Source organism: Oxyura jamaicensis, chromosome 2 (genome assembly GCF_011077185.1).
Source record: "Oxyura jamaicensis isolate SHBP4307 breed ruddy duck chromosome 2, BPBGC_Ojam_1.0, whole genome shotgun sequence".
Lineage (NCBI taxonomy): Eukaryota > Metazoa > Chordata > Aves > Anseriformes > Anatidae > Oxyura > Oxyura jamaicensis.
This window is the reverse complement of record NC_048894.1, coordinates 71,539,050-71,561,620: the sequence shown is the minus strand read 5'-3', so window position 1 is coordinate 71,561,620 and position 22,571 is coordinate 71,539,050. Positions and strand designations below refer to the sequence as shown.

At 40.7% G+C, this 22,571-nt stretch overlaps 1 protein-coding gene across 1 annotated transcript in view; it reads right to left on the bottom strand.

Annotated features, from left to right (window-relative positions):
- Positions 1-5,722: 5,722 nt before the first annotated feature.
- BASP1 (brain abundant membrane attached signal protein 1) overlaps positions 5,723-22,571 on the bottom strand; it is a 52,786-nt gene continuing 35,937 nt past the window's right edge. The window contains exon 2 of the mRNA XM_035317907.1: positions 5,723-7,362. Within this exon, the coding sequence (XP_035173798.1) occupies positions 6,619-7,353 (735 nt within the window). The 5' untranslated portion in view covers positions 7,354-7,362 and the 3' untranslated portion in view covers positions 5,723-6,618. The remainder of the gene's footprint in view (positions 7,363-22,571) is intronic.

Below are 22,571 nucleotides of genomic sequence, written 5' to 3'. Positions count from 1 at the left end.
CTCCTTATCCTGAGGTGAGTGGCCAAGCTCAACTAGACCAACCATTTAGCTTATCCTCAAAAGTTAAACTATAAAGATTTGCTTTCATGAATGTGTCCTTGAAAAACTGTCTATCGGGAAACTTTCCTTTTAAACAAAATGTTGGAAAAGGTTCCTAAGTAGTGTAAGAACTACTGGGAAAGGTTATTCAAGGTTTAATGGGATTGAAATTTTCCTTTGCAATGCAGGCAGTCATTAAGAACTACTGTTGTTTGCCTTTTGAAACAAAAATGCTAGCTTGGAAATGCTCCCTTTTATTAAAAATAAAAAATTAAAAATGATGTACAGCTGACAAGCTTCAAATAATTGGAGAGAGCAGCAGAGCTTAAACGAACAATGCATTTGGAGCATAGACATGTGATATCTTTTTAAAACTTCATAGGGCTTTTTAGCTTATAGTGAACCATTTCAGAATCACAGACCACTGCAGAATAAAGGGTTTGCTCTTTCAGGCTTGCACCAATTTCCAGTGATATATTTTTTTTTTCCCAGCTTTTCATTTCTACCAGGTCAGTTCACATTCTACTTGGTAAATACATATTTTTTTACAGACTCAGTCTGGAATTCTGCCAAACTCTACCAATATAAATAAATAAATAAATAAAGATAAAATTAATAAAATAAAAAAGCAATAAATATATTATTAATGGAGCATCAGTATGGTCTGTCATTAAAGTACACTATTCTCTATTATTAACACATAATAAACCCAAAACTGGTAGAAAGCCAATAAAACACAGATAAGGTAAAGGGAGTGCTAAAAATGAAAGCCACTGGAATAGGTAGACACAAGCTCAGCAGTTGGCTTCCTGCCATACAGGGTGTCTCTAGTAGCCTACCTTCTCAGGGGAGCCATGTAGCTTGTGATTAAAACATCTACCACTCAGCTTTAAGTTTTAAAGTACTAACTGCTAAGTTTTAAAGACCTCTAGTTTATGACTCATACAACTTAATCTAGCTGCTATGAGCTTTGCCATGTCTGCCCCATTCTCAAAGTCAAAATACTATCTAGACAGATACTCCTGTGTCACATTGCTTTTCTGAACTGGCTGCAACTGAGTAGAGGGAAAAAAAAATAATCTATTACTTCACAACCTAATGTGAACAGCTCTAATCTGTCCTTGTAGTGAGTCCAGTATGATTTGTTTACATCTCACTTGTGACTGAATGTTGAATTTTCTCAAGTGTTAACTTAATGTTACTGGCCAGCTGAACTGGCAATGATGTTTAGCAAGTCACTCATTTTGCTGCAACCTAATGATGTTCCAAATAACAGACTGGTAGGCCTTGTGGGAAGGTCTCACATTGTCCTCAACAGAATCATCATGTAAAGCCTTTGAAATTTTTCTTGGTAAGTGGAACAAGTTGTAGCTCAGATCAGCACTCACTTGACTGAACAATCTCAAAATAAAAAGTCATCTTGATCAAGCCAAGTCCATGATGAACTTAAGTCATCGAGATACTCAGTAAGCTTCCTGGTGCACTGAGAGACTCTCAGAAATGTAGGACTTACACTGTGGAGGGAAGACCAGCTAAGGATGGAGGGAATCCATTTAGACATCCATGAGAGGAAGTACTGGAATTAATATTTATTGCGGACACAAGTAAATATGCTGTAAGAGGGACAAGTGTGCTGACAAGAAGAAGTTGAGAGATACTCAGTAACCTTGTAGAGGCCAGTTAAGATATAACAATGCTTTCTCCAGGAAACAAAAAGGTTGTGTCACAAGCCCTGTGTCCCAATTCCTGTGGCTGTATTTTGACATACTCCCTTCCCCCAAAACGACAACAACAAAACAATTTTTTTAAAAAAACGCTCTCCTGCTTACCTGACTCCGTGGCCAGGAATTGGGCCCACCATAATAAATGCAGCAAGTAAAGCTCTGCCAGGTCCTGAAGTAAAAATCTTTGTGACAGCAGTGAAGGAAAATGCATGTATGCTGCTGTTCCTTATATTGTCCTTTTCCCATGACTGGAGAGCCATGATTTCCAAATCTGGCTACTCAACAGCTGATATACATTCTTATTGCATGAAATATGGTGTGGAGGTTAAATATACAACAGGATGTTAAAAGAAAAAAAAAAAAAAAAGAAAAAAAAAGAAAAAAAAAAAGGTGGAAACGAAAGGCAGAAAGTCAACCACACTAGACTCAGGATAAATGTGGTGACAGAAGAAGAGTTTGATACAAAAAAAAAAAAAAAAAAAAAAAAAACAGGACCCCATAAAACAAGAGAAAACCAAGCAACTAACATTAAAAATATATATTTTTTAAAAATCCTTGAAGACGATGAATTCAGTGCAAGGAGACAGCAACAAAAATATAACAGTAAGTGTACTGAAAAATCATACTGTGAGAAAATGCTTTCTGCAGCACTGGCAAAAAATCTGAGGTTTCTTTGACACACTCCCCAGTTTTGCTAAATAAGTATAAATTCATGAAAATTCAGTTTAGTGATAAGCTGTTCCTGAAGCAAGACTGAAGGCTAGATTCCCTCCACCCACTTCAAACTCAGTTCAGTACTCTGGAATCAAGCTGGAGTTCAAGCCGACCTGGAGAAGGCAACCTCCAGGTGGGACAGAGCCCTGACCCCCTGCAGGTAAGTGCCAGAACATGGGGAGTCCCCGCTGGGAAGCCCGTGACTCCTTAGGTACCAGCAGTCCTGTATTCGCACACCCAGACGTGCCGTCACACAGCACATCAACACATCCTACAATGTTGTATTTACTCTTGCTTCACAGAGGTGTCTATCCCATATGGACACGTAAATCAATGCACAGAAACCAGCTTCGGGGCACATGGTAAGCATTGCTCCAAGGTGGCTATTTCATTATTCAGTATCTTAACATAATTTTAGTTGTTTTTCCATCTCAAAATGTCATTATCAAAATGCCAGCAGGTATATTTCAAATACAGTAAGAAACAAACAAGCAAGCCAAAAAGTAAAGGTTAAGTTGCTCTCCGTTTAACATCAACTGCTGTGAAAGTGTAAGCAAGGCCAATGGACTGACCTTCCTGTTGTAGAAGGGACAGCAACAAATTCTCGATGGTCTCCAAGGGAAAACAAGGGAGACCTTGCAAATATCTCTCTGCAGGGGCTTTAAACAATAGCAAAGGCTCTTTCCCAGGGCTGAGTTGTGTATTCCTTTGGCATGCTTTCACAAAAGGGCTGTGTCTTTGAGGTTATCTGCAATGTATTTAGGCTCAAAGCGTTAACACGCCTGTTAGCTCAGTACCCTTCACATACTTTTTCTGTTATTAAAGAGTAATTATAGCTCAGAAAAGGAGGATCTCAGAGATGAGCTACTGGAGTGAGGTGAAGAAAAGCAGGACTCCAGCCTCTTTTCATGACACTTCAGGCAAGAAACATGCTTCATATTTCTATTAACCCATCATGCTTCTTAATTCATAAGCTCTTTGAACAGAGGTGTTTCCTTTCCTTGTGTATGTAGGTACAGATCAGCAGCACTGTGGAACAATGGTCTAAGCCTCTGCACCAACAGTTGCACACAAAGTGTTTTAAATATTGTGACAAGACCTGTGTTGCAATCCCCTCTGTGAATGAAAGAATTAAAAACATTATATGGCAACTTTACTTCTAAGTTTTTGAGAAGACTGAGCATTTAATTGCATCAGGTTTTGGTCACATTGCCTCTCAGCTTCCCAAACACACATGCTTACTTCTTTACCTGTTTGCTAGTGATTTCCAGTCACTTGGGATAACATCCCTTTGCACTATTGACAGCATCAGGAAGAAAATTCCACCAATAAGCAGGTCCTGAGAACTGCAGCATGTATGTTGAGATTTTGCTGTCAACCACTGCAGAAAAGTCTGGGTTTGGAGGCAGCTGTGGAGCACAAGGGCATTTTAAATTGCCTCAGAGAACTGAAGCAAGATCTTTTCACCAAGTCTAAGCATGCCAACTGAAGACATTTCAAGAGACAACAAGGCTGATGTTGAATGTCATCTATTTTAATAGTAGCAATTGAGTGTTGCTTTGAAAATTGTATTTAAAGTGGATGGGCGTGGTATCAGCCAAGGTGTGATTCTGTCAGTAGGCACACTTGCATACCATCCCCACAAACAACTTACATACCTCTTCTCCATGGGCAACCCCTTCCAGCCCAAAGGCAGAGCATTGATTCAGTCCCATCAGCATCAGGTTGGTTCAGTACTACACCACCGCAAAGTCCGCAGGATCCCGGCACACCTCCTCTCCATCCTGCACTTCTCTCGTGAAATTCATGGAGGAGTCCTGGACAGAAGTTCTCCTTCTCCAGGACACACATACACTGGAGAGCGATGGCAGAGGGCTCTTAAAGTATTGCGAGAAGGCAACAGACTTAGCCTCACAAGGATGCTGAAGACTGTGACAGCTGCATAAGCAAGCACAAAGCTTGGTAATCTACAGTGAATGTGTTATCTGCCTAGCCCCATGCAGGGCTTCAGCTCTTTCATCTGAGAAACCAGCCCCCCCCCCCCCCCCCCCATTTTTTTAAAAAAGCCAGAGTACTGATCTTTGTGCAAAAGAATCCACTTTATTTTGACACACTGCAGGAAATTGGCTCCTTTTCATTAAGGACGCAAAAGCTTGATGGTCGTGCCAGATTCATGCAAGTATTTGGCCTGATCTGAAACCACCAGAGCTGCCTGTTCCAATAAGCTTTCCACAGGTGCACCAATGCACATCAGTATCCCCAGCACAAAGTAAGAACCCCCAAATTTCTGACCGAAATAAAGGATAAGAACTATGGGATTCTGCAGAGCGAATCATCCTCACCACATGTAAGGAGAATATATGAAATATTTTATATCATTATTAAACACCACTTCCCTTATTTACTAAATACAAGGCCACTCATCCCTTTGTTACGTGTCCGAGCTGTGTTTCTGTTTTCCATTGCCCACTTTTCTCAAAACCTCTGCTCAGCTCAAGAGCTTGTTGATGGATGGACTCAATATGCTGCTTTAACCAGTTTTGTAAATTCTGGGCTCCACACTGAAATCTTTGTCCATATCCAGAAAGGACACTACTCAGCAGAAACTGCAAGTTTCTGTTCTGCTTAATAAAAATGGGGCAAGCAGGCAGAACTATTGAAGAATGTTGTTTATACTAGGCTAAACTCTGCTCAGCAACAGAAGGGTAGCTGTATTTGAAATAAACAGAAATGGCCTCTTGTGACAGCTGCATTTCATCTCCTCCACAATGGCAATGGGAAAAAGAATAAAGTGTATAAGCACTAAGAATATTTTAATAGGACTAGGATTAAATGTAATTGCCTTGTCTTAAGAGATCATTTTATCAAATCCACTGCTTCACTCCCAGATAAAGCCCAGTCAACATGCCTCTAGCTCTTTAAAATAGTGAGAGAGCAAGAGAACATTTTTTCCACATGTTAAGGCATGCATGAGGCATTTCTACTTTGCCTGGAATAAAACACGTATGAGAGGTGCTGTTCATTTGCCACTTCCAACCTCACCCGTGAATGCTTGTGACTGCTGAAGCAGAGGTTTATGGCAGCATGTTTCTAGGATCATGAGACTGATGGCACTTTGTTTACCTTTCCTTTGCTATAAATAGGTGAGTGAGCAGCCCCTGATGTAACGCTTCTGCTCTGGGTGTAAGGATTTACTTCGCCAAGTTCCTAAGAGGTGAAAGTGAAGATTTAATCAGTCTTTACACTTTTTTATTTTTTAAATTATTTAACTTTTATTACTGTTGCACCATTTATACAATTACATATAATTTCAATGCATCCATTGTACATTTTGTTTTTTCATTTGTTTTCCAATGAGTGTGTGTTGGTGTCTGTGACACAGAATGGAAGAGAAACTGGAACTGCAATGAACGCAGACTTTTTCATTTCCACTGACCAATAAACAGAACTACAGGTGCACCCAACCACGGACATGCATTAACTCGTCATGAGAAATCTAGGTAGGCTAAGTAGGATGAGAATGCTTTTTACCCCAAAAAATATTTGGAGAGGAAGAATTGGAGGATTGGTATTGAGAAATATGTGGACAGCTAAGTGGGTTTTGTCTGAAAGTTGGCATTCATCCACTGCATTAAAAAAATATCAAAATAAGAAAGGCTGTAAATAAAATTAAAAAAAAAAAAAAAAAAAAAAACACAGAAAATACTGCTTTCATAAAGATCTGATTGCCTTGGCACAAACCCAGTGGGCAGAATCAAACGCATCACTCCCAAACCCCATTACAGAACAAAAAGAAGATTTTGATACATTGGTGGAATGCATTTACAGCAGTTCAGATACAAAAGATGTGCTGTACTTTCAGACATCCATCTATTTTACTTTTTTTTTTATTTTAATCCAGGACTTGTGTCAAGTTGGCAGAAAGTATATTAGATATTTCCCCACAAAAATACTATTTGGATTCTCCCCCCATCCCTCCCTCCCAACTTGATGGGACATCCTTTTCATTTTTTTTTCCTTTTCTTTCTGGGCAATACTTATTGTTATTTCAGATCTGAAACGAGTTAGTATAGCTGAAAAAATAATAAAAAAAAAAAAGACACAGGTTGTTTTAAGTGGTTGTTTCAACAGGCTGTCCAGTTTAATCTTGCACTGCTATGGTTTGATCCGAATTAGTCGCTGGGGCTTCAGAAGGTTTCGCTTCCTCTGGTGGAGCTGCAGGGTCCGAGGCCTTGGCAGTGGAACTAGGTGCTGCTGTGGCTGCTGCACTCTCCTTGGAAGAAGGTGCAGCCTCGCTGCTGCTAGGTTTTGAGTCTGAAGCTGGGGCCACTTCGCTTTTAGTTTCTTGGGCTGCAGGCGTTGCGGGAGCCTCAGTCTTTTTGGCTTCCCCTTCTTCTTTGCTCTTGTCATCTGCTTTGCTGGGAGCTGTGACTTCTGAAGGCTGGGAAACTTTTGCATCACTGCTAGGCTCAGAGGTTTTGGGTGCTTCACTACTGGCAGCAGGAGCAGAGGCTGCAGTTGGCTCCTCTTGCTTGGGTGCCTGTTCATTGTTCTTCTGGGGCTCTACTTTTGCATCGACAACAGCCTCTGACTTCTCTGGTTCTGCTTTCTGGGTTTCTTCCTGGGTCACTGTTTTCTCTTTCTCCCCTTCTTTTTCTTCCGTCTTGTTGGCAGCAACCTGAGATTCCTTCTCTCCCTTCTCCTCCTTGTTGTTCTCCTTCACTTCTGTGGTCTCTGTGGTTTGCTGGGCATCCTCAGCCTCTTTTGGAGTCTCCTCTTCCTCAGCTGCTGCTCCTTCAGCCTTCTTATCTTTGTCTTTAGCTTTTTCATCATTGACACTGTACCCCTTCTTCTTCTTGCTCAGTTTGCCTCCCATTCTGGAGCTCTGTAATGGAAAAGAGAAAGAGGTGGTTACCCAAAACCCAGAGTTTATCACCGAGAGAAACAAAAGCAGATCAGCTGATGTGCAAGAGGGAAATTTCAGTCTCCAGAAAAGGGGACAATATCCGTTTGGTCAGGCACTAGCAGCTGAGCACACTGAGCCCGCCGAGCACCACTGCCGCCAAACCTCCATCCCTACAACCCTATAGCATTGCGGTTCCCAGGCCCCGCTCTGCCCATGCCTTATGGACAGTTCAGCCCAGAACCCCTCCAACTCTAACTACCCTTAATGGCAGGGGAAGGCAGGGACAAGATGGTGGAGGAGTAGCATATACTGCAACCCCTTTCACCCTGAGAAAGGGATGCAAGATGAGGAAGCCGGCCCCTCACAGCCCCACATGGCAGAATGGGTACAGACGAGAAACACAGAGCCCAAACTACAGCAAGACCCTGCCCCTTGGTAAGGCAGCTAAAGCAACAGGGGCACCCCTGAGCTGTGCATACAATGTGGTTTCGTGTAATACAAGAGATGGGGAGTGATGGGCGTGTGCTTTGTGGTCTCTGCTCAAGGTTTTCAAGCACCAGAAGTGACCAGGTACGCAGTTCTGTTGCTTAAAAGAAATGATATGGCTGCACACATTGAGCACGTGTGTAACCATACCAGCATTTACATACCCTGCGTGTGGGAGTCTCAGCTAAGAATATACATCTTTCACAGTACTTCAAAGCAAACTCTGCCTATTAAAGCAGGAGACACTTACATACATTGTTTCACTCATAAACTTGAAAATCCCTACAATTGCCTAAAAATATACTTCAGATATTAAAACAAATATATCGTTCAGACTCAACAAACACTTAATAAAAACATAATCTCATGGTTTCATGCCATTTGAAAACAGTGGAGAAGGTAATTTTTTAAAGTACTGCCAAACAAATGTTTATAAGCTTCTCCAAATGGAGCTTAATCATTCTAATTTTCTGTTTCTCCAAGGCGCACAGTCTTTTAGGCCCTATATTTTTTCACACACTTGCAAAAATTGTGAATACAGACCAGTAAAAATTCATACAAGAGCTCATAGAAGGCTGTATAGTAAATTACTTTAAATACCACTGAGAACTGGCTGCCTCTCAACAGTTCACCTGCTACCCCTGGTACAAGGCACAGGCACAGCCCAAGAGCAGACCTTCCACATGTCTTGGGCAAAAATGAGAAATTATGGTCAGCAGAGACCTGTCTGATTTCAGGTCTCAAGGAGAATAATAATTTGCAAATATTGTTGAAGGGTCAGCACACAGCCCTGCAAAATGGTAAAATAACATTGCTTAAACCTTACTTTATTGTTGGGGATTTTATGGGTAACACCACTAAAAGGATTAACTTCCACAGAGCTGCACTTGAGCAATCTAATCTCTACCTTCATGGCAGAGATACCAGTTTTTTATGTATTTAGGGGCAGGCTATGGACATTAATTTGTTATCTAGACTTCCTGATACTCCATAAAAATTGCTTCAGCTTACTGTTTATGTACTGTTAAAACAAACAAACAAAAAATATTGAAAGAGCTTTTGCAAGTCAGCAGGATCAAAGATTTATACTGAAGTCATGTGTGCATCCCAATCTGTAATCCCTAATTGAGCCTGTGTTTGTTTCCCAGCAAAGACCAGATACTGTGAGCTTAATTTCATTTGCTGTGTCTTCTGTATTTTTCCAGATTTTGCTATTTCATGTGTAGTAACTCACCATGATTTATTTCTTTTTCCACGGAAAGCTTTTAACTGCAGATAGAGCTAGCTACAGAATACATATGCCAAAGGACCTTTTATAAGCAGAGAAGCATGCACATGAGACAAGTGCTCCCAAACTATGAAAAGAAACACACACTGTCTTTGCTCAGAGGTATGCTGTGAAATCGCTGTGTCTCAATTTGCATCTCAGCCAGCTGGCTCCAGACAGTGGAGCAGAAGATAGGGAAGAGGTTCAGAGACTATCATTATGCTTTATTAGTAAATATTTACAGCTGCAAATGGACTGCCACCTTCCAGAGCAGTTTCAACTACTTTATAACAGAACAGATTTGCTCCTTGTGACACTGAATCCTAAATCTCCCTTTTTAAAAGCCTTCATCACAGCTATGCCAGGCTATCGTGCAAAATCGCAGCAATCACTAGGATTATTGGCCAGCCCTGCGGGTAGCAATGGCATGATGTTCCTTTCCCCTGTATCTGAACACCAAATCCTCCTCCTCCTCCTCTCCCAGTCCCCAGTAGCATATCCAGGCTCCCCTGTCACATTCTCCAGGAAAAAACAACTTGCTCCACTGTGACAGACAGATGCTGGTCTGGTCCCTGTCCCACCTTAACCCTGCCTGAAGGACAGCACTGCACCCTCCAGTGCAAGGAGTCACAGGGTGCCGCAGACAGAAAGCAGACTTAAAAAGCATTTTGAAATTAAAGCCATCTGCACCTGGAAGAAACCTAGCACACAGACCAAGCCATGTAACCCTCTCTGTGACTGTGCTGAGTATTCTTGCCGGGCTAATCCTGCCTTGTGCCATATGAAGGCAGAATGCAGAGTCCTTCCTGAATTTATTCACAAGGAATTATTGTCCTGTCTTAAGTGTACAGAACCAGTTTTAATCTCTTCATCCAAGTCACTCAGCTTTGCTGGCAATCAGGTCACTTGGTTGTCTGAACAGTGCTGGGTTCATGAAACCAGGCATTCAGAGTGAAAAAAAGGAGAGAGGGAGAGAGAAAGGAAAAAAAAATATGTAAAAATAAAGATCAAGGGAGAGAAGAAAAACAAAACAAAACAAAACAAAACAAAAAAAAAACAAAAACAAAAACAAAAAAAACCTGCCACAATGACATTTTATTTAAAGAAAAACTCCCTGAAGAAATGTCTCAGTGAAATGTCTCAGAAGCAAAATAGCAAACTGCATTAAACCACTAAGGCCTGTACGTATACAGTGTTAAATCCAGTGTGCATTACTGCCTACATACTAACATTTGCAAGGGTGAGGACTTTCTTCTTCCTCCCTGACAAAGGGCTACAATCTAATAAATAGGAGAATGACAACATCTAAAAAAAAAAAAAACATTAATTAAAGACCATGAAAAAAAAATAATAAATAGTTTCCAACTATTCAAAGGCCAGTATACCTTCAGTTCCTTGTACTACTGCAGTCACGTAATGGTTTCCAGCTCTAGCAGCTACCAGCTGAGTGCAAAACACTTTGCAATAAGCACATCCAAAAGGAGGATCCTCAAAAAAAAAAAAAAAAAAAAAAATGGTGCTGAGCACCATTCCTCCAAAAGGGAACGACATTTGATGGCTCTGCCTCTTCACTACTTGATAGGAAAAGGTCTAGAGGCAGTCTAGAAGTAGCCACAATATACGTAGTTGCAATATGTTCGTTATTTTCAGGCAACTTTGAGGAACCTGTTAGCAGACCAGTACTTCTGAAGAGCACAGTTAAATGTAACACATCAAAGTTACAAGAGACTTCACCTGCTTTGCAGCATGTTTAGTACGCTTCCCCTGTTGTGCTCTTCCCAGGGAGCAAGAAACAGATCTAGTGAGCACTAGGGAGGACTTCTACAACAGGAACAAGGATTTCTTGAGTTCCTAAGAGCTGCTAGCCATTCTGCTCATCCTGAAGCTTCCATTCTCCTCCAGAATGCAGGAAAAGAATGGAGAGCTTGCACAGGTTATCTTTCTTATTGTACAGAAGGAATAATCTGGCAGTACTTGCATCACAAAATATCACATCTACAGCTCACCTCAAACACGTTAAGCCCTTTAAAAATTGAACATTTATGATAATCAGGATTTCCTGGGATAATAGTGTCCAAAAAAAAAAAAAAAAAAGACTTAAAGTCCGTAAGACCATAGTATAACAAGAAGAATTCACAGATCATTTCAAATTTTATGGGTGAAGACTAAACTGATAGGATGGCAATGAGTCCCTGGAACACAGGACACATGCATTAGTACAGTTCAGGACAGAAAATATTATTTCCAAGTTTTATATTTCAAATTGTGCTTCTATAATGAGTAAGTTCCTAGAATTATCCTCTTTCTTTCTCTCTTCTGTCAGTAATGATTTGTCCAATCAGGTAGATTTATTAAGTGCATGTAACATTCCAAAAATGTCATTTAGCGAACACTTCCACAACCCATGAAAGGGTCTGGCTCTCCCAAGAATGGACAGAGGAGGAGGACAAGCTGTTACCCTCACCCTCAGTGCAGAAAACATCACATCAGGACCACTGCATGACTGCCAAAACTAACTTTCCAAAGCTCATGCTCAGCTTCATGTAAAGTGTGGGGAGCTCAATCAACCTCTAAAAAAATACAGTTCATGAAGGCAACAGGTATCTTCTGAAGTCCTGCTGCCTTCAGTGCAATGCAGGTGCATGTGGCAGGTCCATCCAAAGTAGCCCTGGTGCAAGCCAGTTCCTGAGCATGAGTTATATCACATCACCTGCGGACCGGAGCTGTAAAATGCACATCCCTCCCAAGGTAAGATTTCAACAACCCAAACCAAAAGAAATACCAATCCCAGAAAGTGCTCTGGCACCAACTACTCAAAATAAAAAAGATCTTGAGGAAAGCTTTGCATCCCTGTTACTTCATTGATTTGCTTTACACCTCTGTTTTGAAAAAGCAATAGAAGTTTTTATAAAGGGATATTCATATAGGGACTTAAGGAAATAAGGGACTTCCAAGCATAAATTTCAAAAGATTTTTGAAAACTTGCTACTTCTTAAGAAATGCAGTGCAATTTCATGTTTCTTCTTACACATACACACACTATCCTAACTCACCAGCTCCAGACAAACAGTTTACCTGGTTAATTTTAGAAGATGCCTGTAGCAAATCCCTATATAGAATTTGATTCACTAGCCCTGCCTCCAGCCACAAAGCCCTGCTTCTCTGTTCTTTCTCAATTATCCTCACAAATCTTTTTCCTCTGCCATTACTTGGAGTTAGCAGAGCAAAAATATTAGGTATCACTCAGGTTCAAGCCTCTTCACAGCTCAGTAATAGTGACTTTTCTTTTTCTTCTCTTTTCTCCTGGAGAGTGGGTAGCTGAAGCAACGCCATACCTGCAGGTCTGTGACAGCAGCTTCATGCATCTGAACTTAACAAGATATTGGCTCATTAGATGCATGCATGACCTGTGGTCTCCACATGTTATGGTTGTTCCAGATGAGTCCTTAAAACTTAGTGATTCAGCATATTTATTGCTACGAGATGCATGACAGTACATTGGGAACATCTCAGCTTGGTGCTTGGGGAGCGTGTGACCAGTCTGTGCTGGTAATCTTTTCTTCTTTCCTCAGTTTGTGCACAGGCCTGTAACTACTGTGCCTCCTTTTCTTCCTCCAAAGCCTTATGAACCTCAAAATCTAGTAAAGGAGCATGGAGTAAAAGAAAAGTAAATGCTTAAAACACAGAAATTATCCTCACATGATTTTCTAACTTTGATATTTAAAAAAAGCCAATGCCAGTTTTGTTACTGTTCTGTTTTCTTCTGATAGGCAACCAGTAGAAGAACCCTAAGAAGTTGTATTGCCAAGTCTAAGGGTGTAATTTTCAGCCAGATTTTAGTCCTGTTTTTCTCTGGTTAGAAGTAGAATACCTCTTTTTTTTTTTTTTTTATGAAGAACTTTATTTTTTAAGTTCTTTTAAAATTCTTGGGGACACGTATACCACAGGAAAATGGGAAAGACAATAGACAATGTACTTTTTAAATATTGGCCATTTATCATTAACGTATGTAAATTATGAGCACTTATAATAGATTGCCATTATGAGGCTTATAATAATTTAAGCACACTGCAGGCTGATATGAAATTGTGTCTGGCTATTTAACAACTCATACACGAGTAACTGCTTCACTTGAAAAGTATAATGAGTTATCAGAAAATTTAATAAACATATGATGATTATTTTGTGAGCAAATTAAAAATTTGTACCTGAGACTTACTAAGATTCATGTGAAATACTTGGGCTCTGAGGTATGTATTAATTCATCAGTTAGGAACCCATTTTTCCAGGAACAGAATAGTAATGAAGATCAGCAGATTCATCACAGCAAAGGCTTTGCCAAAATTATCAACTCATATTAGCATCAACCTGAAACCCCAAGTACTTCACAGTATAATTCATCTTTGCTAGCTAGCTAAGCAGAATTCCTAAATAAGACAAAATCTATCAGTTATTTGATCAAAAAGTGATGAAGATTTCATGGGTTACATTGAAAGCAGCTATCAAAGTCTTTGGACGTAGCCCTCTTCATTTGGAGGACTCTATAGCTGAAGGCCATGGAGGTGCATAGCCACTGAAGGTCCACCGCCCAGCCTGACTCTGGTCAGACATCAACACTACTTTAGATTTAGGAGCTTCTGCAGAAACAAACACATCAAGGTGTTGTATTAGGTAGTCTCTGCATGTGTCACCCTTTATTAAAGCCACTTGTGCAATACTGAGCTGTGCACTGTATGAAGACACGATGCAGAGCTGATCTGTTGCAGTTGGCTCCTGAATGCAGTACATGTCATTTCTTTAAGCTGTTAAACCCTTAGCTTCCCCGGCTACAAAGCCATCTAGAAAACATGAGCAGAACATGGACTAATGTGCCATGCCTTCCCATGTCCATAAGCAGCATGGAAGAGATGCCCTGCTATGTACAAACACCTACTCACCCCAGGCAAGGCTGTGCTTTGTAGGCCAAGATCCCATTTTCTATCTTCTATATTCTTTAATATCTTTATCAGTGATCTGGATGAGGGGATCAAGTGTAACCCTCAGTAAGTTTGCCGATGACACCAAGTTGGGAATGAATGTTGATCTGCTCGCGCATAGGAGGGCTCTGCAGGAGGATCTGGATAGGCTGGAGCTATGGGCCAAGGCCAACTGTATGAGGTTCAACAAAGCTAACTGCTGGGTCCAGCACCTGGGGCACAACAACCCCATGCAGTGATACAGACTTGGGGAAGTGTGGCTGGAAAGTTGCCTGTCGGAAAGGGACCTGGGGGTATTGGACAATAGTCAGCTCAATATTAGCCAGCAGCGTGCTCAGGTGGCCAAAAAGGCCAACAGCATCTCGGCTTGTATCAAAAACAGTGTGGCCAGCAGGACCAGGAAAGCAATTGTTCCTCTGTATTCGGCCCCTCACTACAAGGGCATTGAGATGCTGGAGCCTGGCCAAAGAAGGGCAATGAAGTTGGTGAAGGGTCTAGAGAACAAGTCTAATGAGGAGCAGCTGAAGGACCCTGGGTTGTTTAGTTTGGAGAAAAGGAGCCTCAGGGGAGACCTTATTGCTCTCTACAACTACCTCAAAGGAGGCTGTATTGGTGTGGGGAGTCAGTCTGTGCTCCCAAGCAACAAGTGATAGGACAAGAGGAAATGGCCTCAAGTTGTGCCAGGGGAGGTTTAGGTTAGATATTAGGAAACATTTCTTCACTGAAAGGGTTATGAGGAATTGGAACAGGCTTCCCAGGGAAGTGGTGGAGTAACCGCCCCTGTAGGTATTTAAAAGACATGTAAATGTGGTGCTTAGGGACACAGTGTAGTGGTAGACTTGGCAACATGAGGTTAAAGATTGGACTTGATGATCTTAGAGGTCTTTTCCAACCTAAATGATTCTGTGATTCTATCAGACCAGCTAACATGGATAGAAATAGCATTACCCCAATTCTCCTTAGACACTTGTCCCTAGCTGATCTGTTTTAGTATTAACATTATTTGATACTTTGCAATTGCAGGTTTTAAATCAGAACCTCACTGTTTCTGACACATCTGTTTTTTCAGTGATCCAACACAACAATGGACTGCCCAGCAGCACAGATACAGTTGCCAGTGCCTCCAGTTTCATCCCTAGCAGCTCCTCCAAGCCTGTTTTGCATTGTTTTACAGAAACACGAGTCATATTAAAAATCAAGCAACACAGAAGAAGCATAAAGTAGATTATTTTAACAGTGTAGTGTATGCATTGCTTAGTCTTGCTTTCGGTTTGTTCAGTGCTCCAATTGCTGAAATTAAAAATGCTTCCATCCATTTTTATTTGCCTCATCTGTCCCATTCAGTCTACCAGCCTTCCTACAGGCTTGAGACCTAGCTCATGTTCAAAGCATTTCTCCCAGATTCAGATTACCTGCATATATTCTCTCTGTCAAACAAAAAAGCAGTGTACAGACATGCTCATACAGATACACACATGCAGTCAAAAGTCAGCCTGCCCCACACCAAGATCCTAATCACACTATTGTTAGGCAAATATTTGGAAGAGGGAACTCTGCTATAAACACCTGTTTTACTGAGATTAATTTTACAACACCTCCTGTAGAAAGAGTTAGCCTGCTTCAAAACTAACCTGAAAGAATAAGACAAAAATAAAAGTCCATGCCTCCTTATCCATTTCAAGTTGCAACGTCTCTTTGGTTTTCATGTGTGACTCCCCAACAAGCAGTTTGTTAATACATATGTTACACTAGCCAAAGCTTTCTAATCTGTATCAGAGAATTAAATTCCTAAATAGGAAATGATGCAAATTTCAGAGGTGCTGATTACCCACATCTTTCAGACTGTTCAGGGCCCAAGAGTGTTCACGGCAGAGGGAGAGGTGAGATTCCACACATATTATTCCAATTACGGCAAGCCACTTTTTGTTTCCCTCAAATACTTTAGGCACCACCACCATGTCTAACTACAAAAACATGCAAAGTGATCAAAGTCTAGATAACAGGACAATTTCCTTTCAATTTGCATTTTCCTCAAAACGTGTCCCTTCATCATTATCTCCATCACAGATGTCAGTACCACAAATATATTGCCATGCTTGGCTTACAGACCCCTGAGCCATTTTGGGTGCCTACGAATGACACACTCTAACACTGTAACAGTCAGATGCTAGTAAGCAATGAAAACATTTGCCTCCTCCACACTACAATCTTGGTGAAAAGCAGGTGTACAAAAACCTCCATCCTGGAGGGACTGTATGCTGGGAAACCTTTTGGGAAACCTTTTTTTTTTTTTTTTTTTTTTTTTTTTCCAAGTGTAAATCCTGTCACTTGTATATCTCTAGCCTCATCCTGAACAAAGAACTTTCAGCCTTATACTAAACAAGCAGTATGAGGCATGTGGCTTTTCAAATTCATGATTTCTATACCAGCTACCAGGAAAAAAAAAAAAAAAAAAAAAAAAAAAATTTTTTAAAAAAAAACTAAATGTTTTTTTTTTTAAAAAAAAAACTCAGCTACCGTTTTCATAAAAAGAAAAATTACTTGCCATTTCCTTAGCAAGGACATGGACAACCACATTCACTTTTTAAAAAGCACCTTAGAGTATTAAACTAGGGAACTATCACTGGAGATATTTATTTATGGGGATCTACTTTTACGTTATATCCACTAAACATTCCATACTTTAAAAAACTTTATTACTTTAATGCCCATTTAACTGGTCATACTACTTCCAATCAAATTTGAGACAGTCCTTAGAATATAAATTACAGTATACAAAAATAAATGTATACATTCAGTTTGAAATCTTGGAACTACCAGTTTTATTTTGAAAATGGATTCTCCAATGTGATTGTCAAATTCTTCTTTCTTTAGGCTGCTCACTGGAAACAATGCTAGGTATATGCCCCAGCTGTAAGGAAACATACTGCAGCTGGGAATAGGACTCTTAACAGACAATACAGACCTATGATGGGTCACAATAATCTTCGGGCCATATATTTTCCTTTTTGTGTTTGCATGACACCCTCATTACAGGCAGTGAAACCACATTTATAATCGTGAACCAAATCCAATTGATTATAAATCAACAGTGTGCCCCAGCAGCCAAAAGGGCCAGCTGTGTCCTGGAGTTCATCTGGCACAGCGCTGCTAGCTGGTCGAGGGAAGGGACTGCCCACTTTGCTCTGCCTGGTGCGGCGTCACCTCAAGTCCTGTGTACAGTTTTGGGCAACACAATATAACAACAATAAAACTATTAGAGAGTGTCCAAAGGAGGGCTACAGAGATCATAGAATCATAGAATTATAGAATCATAGAATATCCTGAGTTGGAAGGGACCCATAAGGATCATCAAGTCCAACTCCTGGCACCGCACAGGTCTACCTAAAAGTTTGGACCATGTGACTAAGTGCACAGTCCAATCTCTTCTTAAATTCAGACAGGCTCGGTGCAGTGACTACGTCACTGGGGAGCCTGTTCCAGTGCGCAACCACCCTCTCAGTGAAGAACCTCCTCCTGATGTCTAGAGATTGTGAAGGGTTTAGAGGGCAAGACATATGAATGGCTGAAGTCCCTTGGTTTGTTCAGCCCAGAGCAGAGCAGGCTGAAGGGAGGCCTCATGGTGGCCTGCAGCTCCCTCACAAGGGGAGCAGAGGGGCAGGCGCTGAGCTCTGCTCTCTGGGGACAGCAACAGGAAACGAGGGAACGGCATGGAGCTGGGACAGGGGAGGGTCAGGCTGGGGGTTAGGGAAAGGTTCTTCACCCAGAGGGTGGTCGGGAAATGGGACAGGCTCCCCAGTGAAGAGGTCACGTCACCAAGCCTGACAGAGTTCAAGAAGCATCTGGACAATGCTCTCAGACAGAGGGTCTGATTTTGGGATGTTCCTGTGCAGATCCAGGAGTTGGACTGCATGATTCTTTCAGGTCCCTTCCAACCCAGCATATTCTGTGGTTCTATGATTCCCAGTTTTGTTTTCCTTTTTCAAACACAAGCTGCCATTCCTGACTGCAGCAGACGACCCCACAGTCACACTGTGGCGAGGAAGGGAACAGGGAGCCAAGGCCAGCTGCCACCCACCTGGCGCAGTGCTTGCTGCCGCGTTGTGCGTGGCAGTGTTCATGAGGGCACTGCAAGTCCTTCTTTCCAAAACACACAGTGTCTACCTTACTCGGCAAAATAGAACACTACCAATTTAAATGAAGCATTTATTGTCGACTCTTTTATTCCATTACCTAACTACTAAAGAATTATAACATCTAGGATCTAGTTAACACATTACTTATCCTCTTATATCAGTATCAGTGCAGCTCCATGTTAAGCTGCACTGCTGGCTTTTCTCCATTTTCTTCAAAAAGAATGATAATCCAGCAGATTGGAAGAGGTAGCATGATTTTAAAAAAGAACCCCCCATTCTGTTCCCCCAAACATGCATCAGAGAACATACAGCTGCTTCAGGTAATGGCGATGCACCCACCTTCCTGCTAACCTTGGCCTTGAACACCTCCATGGCATTCCTCAGAAATGAAGGTTTGTGCAAGAATCACCGAATTAAGCCAATTTCATCCTCCAGTTAATGCACAACAGCTAGTGACAGTTAAATTAGTCACCGAACAGTTGTTTTGAACATACTTGCAAGTTTAACAGTGCCTTAGAAAGCTAAGCATAGTTGAGGCTGTAGGACAGTGCTACACATCAGTCCTCCCTGGTAGAAACTAACCTTCTGCAAGTGGTCAGCACAAAACCTACTTTCCACCTCAGCACTTACAGGGGATTTTTACACTGACTTCCTGAAGTGCTGTTGCATTTCCCCTTGCAATAACCACTTTTGCCTTTTCATCTTTCTGTACAAAGTTTCCTTTTAAATGAAAAATTCTGTATTGAAGTCAACGTACACAAGTCCAGTCATGTTTCACATAGCATCAAAACTACCTGTAATTAAACCCTGCAAGACTTTGGGCTGAATTACAAGTATTCCTCATGCTGTTAAGAAATCCCCCCACCTTGTGAGCACAGTATCACTGTCAGCACCTTATCAGCTCTCAGCTTCTCACAGCTCTGTCGTAATAATGTCTTGTAGTGAAGACAGGTTCAAAAGAAATGGGAGAAATGGGGGTTGGAATGCTCAACATCTTGGAAAACCTTTTGCATTCGTGTTCCCAGACGCTCTCCTGTGCCTTTTAACATTTGCTACCTCACTGCAGCTTGCCCTATTACATCAGAGTAGTCACTTCGGTCATTCTCACTTCCTGGTTCTCACACTACTACAATATGTATTTTTTTTCAAGAGCATACATATAACACAAAAGAAAAATCTCACGTTCCAGACTTTCTTTTTTGATCTCATTTAGAATGTATGTTTATACTGGATTTTTTTTTTTTTTTAACAAAGCATTGCATTCAAACTACCTGGCTTACCAGTTTCACTCTAGTCACTGGGGGAGGATTATCAAAATAACTGGCATACAACAGTCACTGGCAAGCAAAGAGCATCAAGCATCTGATTTCTGTTTGTGTCTTGCAAATGTCTTTCTCCACCATTTTTACCACTACTCATTTACATTCCTGTAATGGCTGTTCAAAATACTAGGCTGCCTTAGGCACTCTTTTAATTAAGACTAGCAATAGCTGCATTTCTTGACTCAGATGAAGAACCATAGGTATGCATCAGCAGACATTGTCATATGGAGCCTATTACACTCGTTAGGTGTCACATTTTGATAGTAAGCTATAGAGTGCCGTAGATGACTATGAGGAAAAAGGCAGAGTTTGCTTTTAAGTTTCAGTGGTGCAAGCTGACACAGGGCACAGCAGAATCAAAACAAGCTTTATTAGAGAGCTTTGTCTTCTGTCCCAGTATGACAATGGTTTGCTTTCAGAAACCCAATTTGAAAATGTAAAGTATTTCTAAGAAACCCGAAGTAAAAGCTATGCCAGGAAACAAGCTGTACTACGTCATGTGTTGGTCTGTCAGACATGTCAGCTAGGATTCAAGACTCCCAGATCTAGGTTGATTGCCTAGGTTTCTTTCTGACCTCTATATTTTATTTTATTTTTTGACTTGGCTTTGGTTCAGTTTATATTGGGATGGCTGATCAGCTCTATTAGAAGGAAACTAACAAGTCCATTTGGCAAGATTTAATGTCAGTAGCTAGTAGTGTATTCCCTGAATTGCACTAAGGGAGTTACATTCAAACCAAGCAAGGCAGAAACGCAAGTTAATACTCAGCCAGAACCATTCCAAGTTAGCATCTATAGAAAAAGGGAAAGAACAAACAATATAGAAGGTATCAACAGAAAACCATAAGTTAGGAAAAGTGATCAGGTGCATATTTCCTTTAAATAAAATAACTTGCTTTTCATTTTGCATTTAAGTATCAGCAGGAAATCTGACCATCTTAGAGCTATCAGATTTAAACACATAAAGTGAAAGCAAAACAAAAATAACTTTGTAGGCATAGTTGTGGAGTTGGATGTAGTCCATTTCTCTCCCCCTCACCTGAGCACTAATTTGCATTTTGTGAAAACATATGTAATTAATAGTTTAATATGGCCACAATTCAATACCTGCAGTTCAGAATGCCTATCAATTGCTTTAGATTATATTACTCTTGATGTAGACCAGCTCTCCATCAAGGTTGTATATATACCAATTTGCAGTTTTAGTCAACTCAGAGCACATAACAGAAAAAAGCTGATTTTCAAAAGCCCACATGCTTTGGAAGTATGAGAATCTATTTATAGAGAACTCTTAGAGTTATTCCTTCACTCTAAGGAGCTTTCTGTCTATGGGTATTTGAAAATTACTTATTCTAACCAAAGAAGGCAGGCAGACATCAGTATTAAGTGTAACTAAACTATTTCAGGATTCAAATGAGAAAAGTATTTCAAAGCAATGGAGACATGAGAAGCATGGAAGATTGGTTTGCATTTTTCAAGACAGAACCATAAATACCAACAGAAAATTTCTGTTAGCTCTTTCATCACTAATACATTTCAGTAGTAGCCCATGACTTAGACCAGTACCAGATCCCATTTTGCTGCCCCCAGTACTAGCACATATATGGAATACATCTGTGCCCCAAGTTGTCCAAGTTTTAAAAGGAGTGAGAGGGTGTCACTCTGTTTTAATGCTATGAACAGATCACAGTTGCCAAGACTCCCAACTATAACTGTTTTTTCCAAAGTTTTTTTTTTTTTTTGTCATCAGTTCCCCTGGCTGGTGAGGTAGCAACAGACTGAACAGCCCTTCAATGTGATTTTGTTTGTATGTTCTTTCCCAGACTAGCAGGTTAGCTGGAAGCACAGAACCCCTGCATTCCCCTATGAAATCTCATCAAGGAATGGGAATCCAGCAAGCCCGTCGGCCCTGCTGCCTCAGCTCTGGCTCCAAAGGGTTTTACAATTCATTTTCTTGGGGCAGGGTGGCAAAAGGGAGAACTTTAATATGTTGGCTGTCACAAACTAAGAGGCTTTCAGTTCTGCAGAAACAGTACACAAACCACAGTTTTCTGGATAATCCCCTCACATGCACAAGTGAAGCACTAAATTCACACATGCCAAGCAAAGGGGATGATTCAAGTGCATAAAAGTCTCATGTCCATATTTAGAAATATTAGTTTCAAAAGTCTCATACTATTTCAGAAAATGGTGAGTGAGATAGTATCAAGAAACACTTATCAAGAAACATGTGACTGGTTTTAACAGTACTTGTAACCCAAAAGTTTTCATTTAAGTCTCTTAACTACCACAATCTCTGATTGGTATTCCTTCTATTTTTAGTCATGGGTAACTACTAAGCAACACCACAACTAAGTTTATTCTATGTTTTATACTTAAAACAGAATTTAAAACTTTTTTTTTTTTTTTCCTAATTGGCCATTTCACTGCTCACTTTCAGTTCAGCAATTCTTCATTACCAAGGGGCACGAGTTCTATTTGATAATTTATTAACTTTAGCGAAGGAATGATTAAATTTTTTTTATTTTCATAGTCCAGACTAGTGTTCCCCCAAATTTCTGTGTGACTATATGGGGTTAAAAATTGGGGTCCTTGTATGCTGGTTGCTAGTAATTGCAAATCTCTCTCATGTTACACACTTTTCCTGAAAAATCTGACATGAGCCACTTTATTCATATACAGAAATCAAATACAGACAGAATTATTATCTTTCTACAGGACAATTTGGATAAATTATGCAAAACCACCATCACGCCATTACATTTTCTCATAGCTTGCCATTCACATTGAGCCTCAGCTGTGATGCCCATCCCTGCTCTGCCTCCTTCTGCAAGGCTAAAGAACCAACCTCACCTTCTAGTTGTCCCTCAAAATCACCCATTTGGGGCAGGAGTCATCTTTTCCACATGAAATGAGCCATCCTAGAGCAGTGAGACAATGTCCCTTCATGTAAGTTCCTGGCATCTGTCATAGTACAAAGCCTACCATGGTAAAAATGAAA